The sequence below is a fragment of the Chelonus insularis genome, unplaced genomic scaffold (assembly GCF_013357705.1).
Source record: "Chelonus insularis isolate UGA/USDA-ARS -01 unplaced genomic scaffold, ASM1335770v1 contig_29_pilon, whole genome shotgun sequence".
Lineage (NCBI taxonomy): Eukaryota > Metazoa > Arthropoda > Insecta > Hymenoptera > Braconidae > Chelonus > Chelonus insularis.
In genome coordinates, this window is record NW_023276476.1 from 17467 (window position 1) to 31324 (window position 13858).

At 34.1% G+C, this 13858-nt stretch overlaps 1 protein-coding gene across 1 annotated transcript; it reads left to right on the forward strand.

Annotated features, from left to right (window-relative positions):
- The first annotated feature begins 1923 nt into the window (after nt 1-1923).
- Nucleotides 1924-3678, forward strand: LOC118065311 (mRNA-capping enzyme-like). Its single transcript, XM_035080510.1, has one exon. It carries the CDS (start codon nt 1924-1926, stop codon nt 3676-3678), a length of 1755 nt encoding a protein of 584 aa, XP_034936401.1.
- The last annotated feature ends 10180 nt before the right edge of the window (nt 3679-13858 follow it).

Genomic DNA, 13858 nt, shown 5'->3' on the forward strand with positions numbered 1-13858 from the left:
AAACTTTTTCTATTACAAACACTTGCTTTCACTTTCAAATATTTGTTTTTACGTTTTGATTATGCAAATGTTGCATAAAATTGAAACTGCACTTGTATTTTTACAAAAAAAAAAACAGATCAAAAAACGTATGATGTGCACTGGTTGACATCTAAGTCTCAAGTAATATCAAACAGTTTTCGTTGCCTAGACTTCCAGTCTTGTGCGCCACCTGGTAGCGCATTAAATGCCTCTGGTGGCATAGCTACCTTTTGTAAAAATACAAAGCAAATAACAATCTGAAACACGACTTTGACTATTCTATTACGCATTACATTCAATTCATATAAATACATATATACATTACATTTTTAGATATTATGATACAATTACTATCATTTCAATGTCACACATGTATTCCAGTTTTTAAACACTCTTTGTAAAAAAATTTTATTTAACTTAAAGAAACGCTATTTAAAATAACATTTAACGAAAAAGCATCATTAAGTTAATGTACATAGTACATTTAAATTTTTTCAAATAAAACTATTAAATATAATAGTACAATTACTATTATTTCTATATCACACACCCTTTTCAATCTTCGAACGAATTTCGTATAAATTTAATTTAAGTTTTCTTTTCTACTCTATAATCAGTTATCTAACACCAGAAGCATTTTTTTTTTTAATTACTTTACGCTTCAAAAAAAAATTGTGATAAATTAAATGCATTTGATTATTCGTTGACTCAATCAATAATGAAAAAAAAAAAAAAAATTTAAACATTTTTAACATCGTTCATTGACTTTATTGACGATGAATTAAGTATTGCGAAAGTGAGTTTATTTTTAACAGCTTATTCGTCGTGATGAAACTTTGTCCATTCGTCTTCTTCAGCTTGTGCTTCTCTAGCTAACAACTTATAAACTCTATTCCTCCTGTTTCTACTCCATCTGATAACTAAATTTTCACATTGTAATTTTGTTTTAAAACTAAATGACATTGCAACTTTAACATTGTTTTAACATTTGGTTTTGTCCAACTTGGACCTGATTTTTCACATTCACCTTGATATACCTCAGCAATTAGTACCTTACATAGATCAAATCCTATTATTCTTGCCAGATTGTTTTGCGTTGAAAATAATTATTGTTCCTTTTCCGGTAAATGCTGTTAGATCCTCAACATTATTCAGAACTATTGATGGTGATAGAATTGATGATAATTCTGGCGATAGGACCCTATTGCTACCCTACTATAAGCTGGTAGTGGTTTGTTAGAAATTTCTCGGAGATGAAATAATTTTTTTTCAGCTTCTAATTTTTCTATTTGTAAAAAATGTTTTACACTATAAAATATCGAATTATTTATTAATTTAAATAAATAATTCTCAACTAAATCTGAATATAATAATACGTAAATAGTACTCCACTTATTAACAATAACATTCAAATACATATAAAAACTTACATAAAAATAAGGTTATTTGACTATTATAACGTACAAACACCAGCATATTTTTAACAAATTGACGTTTGTATAATAAATTACCCACTGTTCCTCTTATAATGAATAATATTAATACACAGGCCTCGTTTTTATTTATATGCAGATTTAAAAAAAAATCCACGACGGGCCATTACCGCCGGATAGTTTATTGTTTCGTAGCTATGCCACCAGAGGCATTTAATGCGCTACCAGGTGGCGCACAAGACTGGAAGTCTAGGCAACGAAAACTGTTTGATATTACTTGAGACTTAGATGTCAACCAGTGCACATCATACGTTTTTTGATCTGTTTTTTTTTGTAAAAATACAAGTGCAGTTTCAATTTTATGCAACATTTGCATAATCAAAACGTAAAAACAAATATTTGAAAGTGAAAGCAAGTGTTTGTAATAGAAAAAGTTTGATTTATACAGTTGAGGTCAAGTGAACGAACAATGTCAAGTTGGAGTGCCGAAAATAGCAAAGGGATGATCCCTCCACGATGGTTACACTGTCCTCGAAAAAGTATAAAATTAATAAACAATAAATTTCTTGCATTTAAAACACCACTATCAGAAAAATATAATAGTCAAGTTTCTGAAGAATGTCTTTTTTCTATGAATATGTTGTTTACATCATTAAAGAGTCAAAGACTGAAAATGGGATTACTAATAGATTTGACAAATACTGACAGATTTTATAATAAAGCTGACGTCGAAACCCACGGTTGTCATTACCTCAAACTTCAATGTCGAGGTCATGGAGAAACTCCCTCCATAAAACAAACCAAGGTTTTTATTGAAATTCGCAAAAATTTCATTGCACAAAATCCATTGGAGATTATTGGAGTCCATTGTACCCATGGTTTCAATAGAACTGGGTTTCTTTTGATAAGCTTCTTAGTTGAAAGTGATTTATTTAATTTGGACGCTGCTGTTAGTGAATTCTCATCTATCAGACCTCCTGGAATTTACAAGGAAGAATACATTAAAGAATTATACAGACGATATGATGATGAGAGTTATGCACCGCCTGCACCACCACGTCCAAATTGGTGTTTGGAATCCGTTGACTCCAGAGGAAACTATGAAGAACATGACCAATTCGGAAGTAGGAAACATACTCGAAGACATAAGGAACATATTGTTAAAAATCCAGTTTTCATGGCTGGAGTTTCTAGTGTGGTACCTGTACAAGATTTAGCTAAAGTTGCAAGAATTCAAAAAAGAGTTCAAGACATATGCCAATGGAATAAAAAGGGCTTCCCTGGTTCTCAACCAGTCTCCATGGTCCAGGAGAATATGGTTCTACTTCATATCAAACCATATAGAGTATCATGGAAAGCTGATGGTACTAGATATATGATGCTGATTCAAGCAGACAATGAGGTATTTTTCATTGATCGGAATAATAGTGTCTTTCAAGTGTCTGGATTAAAATTTCCACACCCTCGAGATCTTTCAAGATCTCTGAAAGATACTTTATTGGATAGCGAAATGGTCATTGATAAAGTAAATAGTACCGAATATCCCAGGTACTTGGCTTATGATGTAATCATGTATGACGGGAACGATGTATCTGAAAAATCATTCTTCCCCGATCGATATACCATCATCGAAAGAGAAATAATGGGAAGCCGTTATAGAGCATTAAATGAAGGTATAATATGCCGAGAACAAGAACCTTTTTCTGTCCGACTAAAGCATTTTTGGGATATCACACAAGCCAACAGTTTGTTGAGTGCAAAATTCGCCAAACAATTGGGTCATCAACTAGACGGATTAATCTTCCAGCCTTCGAAGGAGCCCTACATCCCTGGAACTGCAGGAGAAGTATTAAAATGGAAGCCATTAAATTCTGTAGATTTTAAATTAAAAATAGTCGTTGAATCGGGTATGGGTATTCTAACCAGAAAAATAGGTCATTTATATGTTGGAGGATTAAAAGAACCATTTGATCACATAAAAATTACTAAAGCAATTAAAGATTTACATAATAAAATAATTGAATGTACATTCGAAAATGGGCATTGGGTGTTTATGCGTGAAAGGACGGATAAATCTTTTCCCAATTCTTTCACCACTGCTCAGTCTGTTTGCCATAGTATTAGAGCACCTATTACTGCGGAAAATTTATGTAATTATATTGAGATATATAGATTTAAAGATGATTCTGATTGTTTGCCTCCACCATGTAAACGATGTAGATAAAAATTGATAGAAAAATTAATTAAGTTAAAATTGTATTTTTTTAATGTTAACTTTTAGCATCATAATTTGTAAATATTACTATTTATTAAACCAATTTAATAGTTGTACAGACATTGAATTTCCTTGAATGATATTATTTTTCAAGATAGATTGAAAATTAAACTTAAATTGAATTTTTTGGAAATGTTTTGAACGACTGGAAAGAATGTTTGATATGGAAATGCTAGTAATTGTACTATAATATTTAATAGTATCTTTTGAAAATCAATTTTATGTTATTGATTAATTAAAATGTACTATGTATATTAACTTAACAATTTATTTTTTGTTAAATATCATTTTTTAAAGCTAACTTAAATTTTTTACATAGAGTGTTTAAGAACTGGAATGCATGTGTGATATTGGAATGATAGTAATTGTATTATTATGTATGGAAATGTACTGTATATATGTATATTTATTCGTTTTAAATAAAATTTGTTATATTGACTCTTCCTATTTAATAAACATTAACATTCTTCACTCAATAACGTTAATAATAGAATTTTAACTCTTAACTCAGGCTCAATAATATATCTAGACATAAGTTATTAGTTATGAAAAACAAATAAATTTAGAGAAAAAAATTCCTTCTGAAAATGTTTAAGAAATAAGTCTATTATCATTAGCTATCTTTAGTTATTAGAGATTATTAATAAAACAATTAAAAAATCTATGAATTCATACATTAACAACAAATATTGACAATTTGGACGCTCTTATGCTTGGGAATTAATTAGCATTTTTTATTTGATGACATTTATTGATATTGCGGCACTTATCTGAAAAAGTAGGAGTTTAGCTCTGCTTTTTCTTATATTTTTCAGCCTAGGTGGGCATACTTTTGCCCTTTACAGCCACCATTACCTCTTGAACCTCTAAACGTGCAATAAAATTAAACTTAAAGAGAAAGTTAGTAGGAGTACTTGAGTTTTTATTATTAACGTTATCAATAACCAACTTCCCAGTGGACAATTTTGCGAATCCCGAATTTTGACATATCTCCACGTTTTAATGTCCCCAAAGTCGAATACGGTCGAATTTTTCTGGTCGATTATCTCGAGAACTAAAAATCATATCGGTGTGAGACCAATTGCATTCGACGCATAATTATGTAACTTAGAACTGATTAGATTTTCAGCAAAATCGGTCAAGCCATTTTTTTTTGTAGAACCAAAAAACTAGCAAAAATGGAAAACGACCTGAATTTTGCAATTTATAAATTATACCATTTTTTAAATAATATTCCAAATCTTTAAAAAATATAATTATTAAATGATTAGAATACTTGTATGAAAATATAATGACAACATTTTATAGATTTTAAAAAACAAAATCAGCAATGAACGAATTTCAAACTCGTGTCAGGATTGAGAAAACAGCATTGAAGACGCTATAATAGTCAATAATAATTGTTAATAATATGGAATTGTGTCCATAACAATTGAACATTGTTACTAAAAAATGATTATTGATCATGGTAATATTTAAATAATAAGTTTTAAATTGTTATAAACAGTAAAAATAGGGATCCATGCTACATATATATATATATATATATATATGAGTATTTTTAATGCATAATTTTTCTTTTACTAAACGAATGTTACTAACCGTATGACATAAATGAAAACATACTTTTTTCGTTTATAACAATAAAATTTGTTATAAATAATGAAAAAAAGGATCTATGAGGTATATTTGAATTCTTCCGACGCGTCATGTTTTCTTTTACTAAAAAAAAAGTTATCAACCGTATAATATAAATAGAAACTCACTCTTTTTGTTTATAACAATTAAATCTGTTATAAAAAATTGGAAACGGGTTCTATTCGAGGTGTTTTTTCCATTTTTTCCACTGGGAAGTTGGTCGTGTGGACCTTTCGGGTCGCACCCAGACCACTGCAGAGCACTGATATTTATGTTTCTGAAGTCATCTAAATCTGACTGGTGTGACAGATGTTTTAAAAATAATAAATGAACAAGCACACTGATCGAAATGTTGTATTGTTCAACAGGGCTCCAAAGCAAAATTAAAGCGACAACGATGAGCTAAACATTTTCAAGGTTTTTAGGATAACTCAGGTATAATATATTGTAAAATATTTGTATGTCGCCATCTAATGACTATTAGACTAACGACAGTTTGTTAGTTAACGACGATTGCTTGACGATTAGATTGTTTATAGCAACGAGAGGAGAGTTTGTTTATCTCCAGTTTTTGACTGTGACTTGAGTTGACCGCACGGATTCTTTCTTTTAATTAATTGCTGTCAATCATTAATAAACATTTTTATTTATTTACTAATTTTCCGAAGTTGTTATTGAGTCTTATTTTACAATATTATACATAGTAATCAGAGAAATATACATCAGATCCAGCATGCTAAACCGCCAAAAAAGGTACTATAGGCATTACACCTATAATTCATGCTGGTTCACACAGATAAACTGAAAAATAGACAACATAAAATGATACGTTTATAATCGTAAAAAGTCTTAATTCAATACAATGACTATATGATCCAATAAATTTAAATACAACATCATGTTGAATCATGAACAAATGATAATTGCATTCAAAGAACTCAGTAAAATGTTCACCCAAAAATTCTAACAAAAATTACACTTTGATAACTAGCTAAACATAAGAAATATAAAACGGATATGAATTCAAACAAGTTCTTTAATATCACTTGATGAAAGTATACAATTTATATATCAATTCTTCAAAATTGTATTGAAAATTTTAAGAAGATCTGCAGAAGTCAAAAACTTATAAATCAATTATGTTTTAAATTATGTCATTTTTAGAGATGCAAGCATGACCGAATTGTTCATTTATGATCGTCATGTCATGGTCATAAGACTATCAGCTGACCATCACTGGAATGACCGATCACCGGGTTAGTCGTGACATCTAACGGATAATTGTATGACACTCTGGTAGCCTCCATCCATTTTATCGACAATTATTTATATTTTGAATTGTAACGTAACATAACGCAAGGTATGTAAATAAAATAATATTAGAGATTTAATATGATCTTGAGAATATATAGCTGCTGATATAAGTGTATGTGTTCTCACTTACCTTTATGTGGCTCGTGGAAACTCAGTTCAGCAAGAAAATTACGAAGCAGAGGTGCATACAAAGTGAAGTAAATCATACGTATATCGTAAAGAACTTTATTACAAAGATAAACTTCAGATTACACGTATGGGATTATCCTCCCCGCGTCCTAAAACGAGCTAGCGTGTTATTATGATGCCTATAGAGTTGAGTAATTAATGTACCTTATGATTATGATCCGGGTACAGGACGGAAAAGTAACAATTGGTAATTAACAAATGTAATAATCAAAGTAATTAATTGAGCAATAATTTACAATGACAGGAGAAGAATTTACGCTACAATTTACAATTATGTCAACCCACTTATTCCACTCACTCCGCTATTGCAGCGCCGCTTTAGCCGCATCATGATGTCGTCTATAGTTTGACCTTTGAAGGTTACGTGGAACCCTGCATTATCGGTGGCTGGTGTGGTTGGCATTTTCCCAACGGGAGAATCCAGGCGAGTCGGAGCTCGATGACCTTCGTTTCTACAAGGGCAGAGGGGAGCCTCACAAACAGTTCTGTACATAATGTGTCTCAGACATACGTCTGGGTGAGTCTATATAATCTAAAAAATTTGACCTTGAAAAGGTCACAGATTTATTCTATGAACATAGTATAGTGTTTTGATCTTCAATCGTACTCGATCATGCGCAAAAGGCGCTTTTAAATAGCTGATCTTATTATTCTATAGAATGACCTTGAGTTCAATGCTCCAGAAGGGAAGCAACAAGTGAACTTATTTTATCGAGTACTGGTCGTAGTTGTTTTTACTTAGGAGTGTACATATTAATGTTTAGAATTTTTAAATTTATAGACTGTACTGTTTGTGGAGTAATTATCTCTGTGACTTTGGGTGAAATCTTCATCATCCCATGATATATAGTACTAAAATTTATTTTGCATGTTATGTAGTATTTTGACTGGACAATCCAGAAGGGATGTCCCAAAGTCAGTGACATAATATATATTTTTATTTAACAGAAAATGCATCAATTTTAAACGAATGTGAGAACGCTTTTTTTCAGGGAATGAAGGTACACAAGGGAGATAAAAGTAATCTCTCATAGACATACATATAATGAATCAAGGAACATTTATATATTAAATTGACGTACAAGGTATCAAAAAGATCTTAAATCTTAGTTAGTTAATTAAGTTAGACAAATCTCTCATATGAATGTAAAAAAATACAGTCTTAGACTACTACAATACTGATTCTCCACAGACAGACATTTAGTTCGACAAGTTTCAATACTGTACTCAAGCTAAGCTTATGGCAGTCTTTGGAATGTTCTTAAATTAATATAGATAGTTTAAATTTTAATTATAACAAAGAATTATGATAACTAGAGTCTTTTTATGTCACATAGTTTTTGGCTTCAATAGTAATCTTCGTATTAGTATTTTGGTTCTTCTTCGTAGTAAGTCAGCACATGAACCGAGAGTCGTGGATGCATAGCATTCAATAGTGGTAGTTCCGGGTTGTCCTTGAGATTTTCTCTTCGGTCTTTTGGTCTCTCTTGAGATGTACTAGAGGAATTAGTCTTAATTTAAGTAGTACATCGGAGTACTCTGGCGATGCTGTTGGTGGTAGAGGACTTGGAGGTTGGTTTCCATGGACATGAGAGGCATCTATGCTTAGTGGTGGTGTAGATACTTTGTCCAAAAAGTCCTCGAGGTCAACTAGTGGTGTTTAACTGGGCACTACTATAGGTGTCACCCTTGGTGGTTCCTGTATTGGTGGTGGTAACGAAGTGATTGTGACATGTAAGGACACTGGTACCGGTGGTCCCATTGATGAAACAAGTGCATCTCGGATCGATGCGAAGATGTTAACAAGTTGATCTGAAGATGACATTTTCAATCTGTAACATACTGGCTATGCTTTGTGTGTGCGAAACTTCAAGTCGTTGATATGATAAGTCCTCAGCTTTTTACTATGCTTTGAAATCAGAGTTACTACAGTAGGAGAAATTAAAGACTCTACTATTGCTGGCGCTATATATTTACGCGCTAGTTTAGAAGAGAAGTGCTCGGGAGCTTTACTCAATTGTCGCAACTCGTTCAGACGGTCTATTCTAAGCTTAAGATAATCTATATTGGTGAGCTGATCATATTTCACCGTTTACTTTATCCTTAAGATTACGAGGACTTCTGCCAAACATTAGGAAGTATGGAGTGCATTTAGTCACCGAGTTGTATGCAGTGTTATATGCATACTCTAACTCACGCAGATTCTCATCCCAAGTGCGATGATCATAGTTGGACAGATAGTTAGAAATCATCGTATTCGATATGCCTTTTTGAAGTAGAAAATGGACCAATTGAGTTAATAGAAAAATCGACCATGGAACAAGCATGGGTTGATAACCTTAATGTGAGGTCGCCTTCATTGATTATATTTATTCATGAAACATACTTCACATGGGATTACGTAATCACGAACCATACGAGACATGTTAGGAAAGAAATACTGTGACTTTACTCTAGCATATGTTTTGTCAACGCCCAGGTGGCCTGAAGTCACCTCATTATGGGGCTTGATGAAGAATGTTAACTATAGTTTTGTACTCTGGAGGATTCTCTTTTCAATAATTATCTGAGACTGTGGTTTTAAGATCGAAGGTATAGAAATGCGCTATTTCGAGAGGCAAGGTCACTAAAGATGGGTTGAAGGATACTCAGGCATTTTTTCATATACCTTGGAGGATTAATAGGATCGGGTTGGAAGTTTTCTTAAAAAACACGAGATAAGGCATCGAGAGCTTCGTTACGAGTGCCACGACAATGAACAAATCTAAAGTTGAAGGTTGACGAAAGGACTGCCCATCTGGACAGACGACTTTTGAGATCTGATGCAGTTGTGAGATGAGTTAAGGCGGAGTGATCGGTGTAGACCGTCACAGGACTGCCTTCATGAAATGGCGCAGTTTAGTAACCACCCATATGACAGCTAGGCACTCTTTATCAGAAGTATGATAGTTTCGCTCTGCTTGTGAGAATTGTCTCGAAATGCAGCAATTTAGACATTCCCTATCCTCTTTTTCATCATATTGGGACTAAGATCGCGCCTATTCCCACGTCACTAGCGTCAGTATAAGGGCGAAACGGCAACGATGAATCTGCCGGATACAAGGTGGGGGCATTAGTCAACGCCTTCTTGTTGCAACAAACGCCTTTTGTACTTCCGCAGTCCAATTCCAATTAACTTTTTGTTCTGAAGAATTCTAAGTATATTAGGAAGTAAATAACCAAACTCAAATGTCCGAGCGTTTCAGCTGCCGTAACCAATACGAAGTTGCCGAGATCCATCCTGTTTAGCTACCAGGAAAGATTCACTACACCAGATGCTATGTGTCCTCGTGATATAGCCGAGTTGTAGACAAAATTAAGTACCCAGAGTTAGTTAGGTACCGGGGGTCTGGGTTCGGCAGAGATCTTAACATTCCTACACATATTTATAAACGACAGGCACAAGCGGAAAAGCTATTTCACAAGATGAGACGCCTTTCGCGAATGCATTGGGGACTTAATTACCACACTTGTCTAACTATATATAGGGGGTGCTTCCTGCCGGTGATTGCTTATGCGTCCCCCAGCCTGGAGCGATTTATGTACGCTAAAGATTGGCTGACCCTTGCGGGTCGCGCACGCTCGCGCATTTACCCCGAGAGACGGCCTCTGCGTGGCGATAGGCGTCCCGCCTATACGCATAGCGATCGGTGATCTCAATGCGCGATATACACTTCGTACCGACGAAGCAGTTACGTAAAACAATGTTAGGATTTCTCTGAGTGACAATACGTCAGAAGAATCGTTGACGCTGATGATAAACCTCAGGTTACAAACACTTAAAATATGGCAGGAAGAATGGGATGCGTCCGAGACGGGTCGCAAAACATGCTAATTCTTCCTAACATAGCAGATAGGCTTGATAATAATTGGATATGCCGATGAACAACCTGATGACGCCAATATTCACAGGACATGGCATATTTCGTGCACAATATGCCACCGAAACAGACCCAACCTGCCCTAATTGCAATAGGGGAGACGACGACACAGTGGAGCACTTCCTGTTGCACTGTCCCGCATATAGAGACAAACGTAATGATCTCATAACGGTCATACGTTTCGGAAACGAACGTTGACCTCAGCCTAACGTGGCCTGAAATAGCGCCAAAATTCGTCAAAACAAAGGACACATGTAAAGCCTCGAACAATTTGTCAAGGCGTGCGCGGAAAGAAATTGTTCGAGGAGATCAAAGAATCCGCGAGGGGTGAGAGAAAAGAGGAGGATAGTGCGAACGGGAGCAGCAATGCCCAACACAACAGAATCCTCCGCCCCCGTAGAAGTAGTAGGTCATTACCAGCGCCGTAAAACATAGCTCGTAAACTTTATTGATCCACACCTGGGTATGGTCGGAGCACCTAGGCACCGGTTGCAGGTCTGCAACCTTCGCAGAACACCTGTAACCTGTGGATCAAACGGATAGGAATTTTATTCTCCATTTCACTTTACTTTACTTAATATCTCCAATAATAATAAAACCTTTATATATTTCAGAAAACACCTAATACTAAACATTTTTTTCAGCTGTCGATAATGTAATGGTGCTCCCCTCACACCATAAACAACTGTGGCCGCCGACCAAAGCGGATAATACTGGTACTACGGGAGACCGAAATCCAAGCCCGCATCCAGGGCTGCAAAGTCGAAAAACGACATGTAGGAACCGGTTGCTTTCGGTCAATTGAGGTTGAACTCGTAGTGGTATGTCGCAGGCCTTGGGCTAGATGCATGTATCCTCGTGCCTTTTTAAAGACGCGAAAATATTACGTTCCAAGTTACGCACTCACAAGAAGTAGAGCCATTCCCAGAGTTATGCCCTATAAGGCGAGGTACTCAAATAAAATGTCCTTTTCAGGATAGGGAACAAGGATTTGGAGCTGTTGCAACACCATCTTCAGAGCATCCTGGGTGAGCTGACCTTCATACTTAACAGTAAAGGGCATTGGGTGAAGCCGCGGGAAAAATTATTATTGTAAATTATTTGTAACTCTTCGTCGTCATTCCGGCCTGTACCCGGGCGTCATTACTTCAGTCTTTTCTCCATAACGTGGAGGTTATATTGTACAGTTTAGAGCCGCTTTAAGGTCACGGAGGATAATCCCGCGCAATCTTTTGTCAATAACTAAGTCAATATTAACCAGTTGTGTTGGATGCAGTAATCATGGGTTTTCCCCTCTAGATTAAGTTGCATGTACTTCCAGAGTCCCAAGGATGCTGGAGGAGAAGATGTCTCTTACACTACGATTAATCCTTTTTCACGATTGCGATCAAACTCTTACGTCGTATTGATAACGTTGCCGAAGTCCACTCAAAGACATTGTTATTCACATCATATTCGCATTAATTCGCTTCGTCTTATTCTCATCGAATCTCATCTCCAGAAGTAGATTAAAGTAAGTGACAACGAGTACACATAGTACAGCACCAGTTAGAGTATAGGTAAAATTAAGTGACAGAGACCCCAGAGTCCGAGTACTCTGGTAAAACAACTTCATCGCGATCTCCGAAGATTTAAAATCATCATTTTTAAATCATAGTCTGACGCAAACTGCCATTTCCCCGCTAAAATATCTCAGTATATTGATATGGATTTTTATTATATTTATATATCAAAATGTTCACAATTTCGTTAAACTTATTCGACCCTCTCTAAAACTGAAAAAGTAAAAATAATGAAATACACTGCAAAATCAATGAATATTCATTGATTTTGCAGTGTATTTCATTATTTTTACAGCGAGTTTCCACACTATTCTGAGTCATCAGCTAAATTATTAAGAATAGCATTAACTCTGTCCCTGAGATAATTTATTATACAATTAGATATTGACTGTTATAACTATTCGTGTTTATAAAATTTAATGAGATATTTTATACTGGTGATTTTTAACTGCGCTCAAGATCTGTACTTAATCCCAATTATTAAACTAGAGTCACGTATTTTTTGTTACAATAAAATAAATGTAATTCTGTTAGTTTCTATGAAATACACTTCTAAGTGTAGTTAAACAATAATAATAATACAATAAATAAAGAAATAATAATAAATTTAAATTTTGGATTTGTCCTGATTTACCGGATGTTAAAATTGTAAAATACAATATAAAGCTAAATATAAATATATTATTTGTACACATAAGTGCATGAGGTAAAACAGGTTTCTTCGATAAATGGTTAAATATTTACTACAAAATTTTAATGTATGAATCATTGATAATTGAAACTGACAAAAAATAATGAATCATTAGGAGTTTCGTATTATTTTAACAATTTTAAACTAGCTTGTTAACAACATAAAAACAATAGTTACTTCAAAAGTCATAAGCCTTATGTATGTATTACGAGGAAAAGTAATTAAACTAGTCTTGAATTTTCGTCTGGAAGTGAGACTCTATAATTTCCCTATGTCGCCATTATAACTCTTTCGGTAGTTTGATTATACATGTGCGTCTCATCTGTTAAATGTTCTCGTCTATCTTAGGTAACCACCCAATACCCAACCAGGGGTTACCTGGTTTTGAGATTCAAGCTAGAGTTGATCCTAATTTTATGGCTCATCTGTTTGACAAAGAAAATGGTAGAATTTCTAACATAAACAATATTTCAAACAGATTGTACTTTCGTGGAAATGATTTAAGAATTTTCCCACTTACCATGAAATTGAATTCTTGTCACAAATATTTTGGTAACACCCTTAAATCAATTACAATGAACGTAAGGTTCAAAAGCTCAGATGATTCTAATCCATATTAATTTTTAATGAGTTAACTTGTTAGTCATGTACTGAATAATGATTTGAGTTAATGTATTTTTTAAATATGCAATTGATAGAATGTGTGGTATTATTGAAAAACTATCGAGTGTGCAAAAAAATCATACAACAACGACAAGCTAGAGAAACTGAAATTTGTCCAGTACGGAGAGAACTATATTCCCAATGTTTTGATG

Excerpts from the sequence above, each read along its gene's own strand:
- LOC118065311 (XM_035080510.1), top strand. The coding sequence starts at position 1,924 with ATGTCAAGTTGGAGTGCCGAAAATAGCAAAGGGATGATCCCTCCACGA.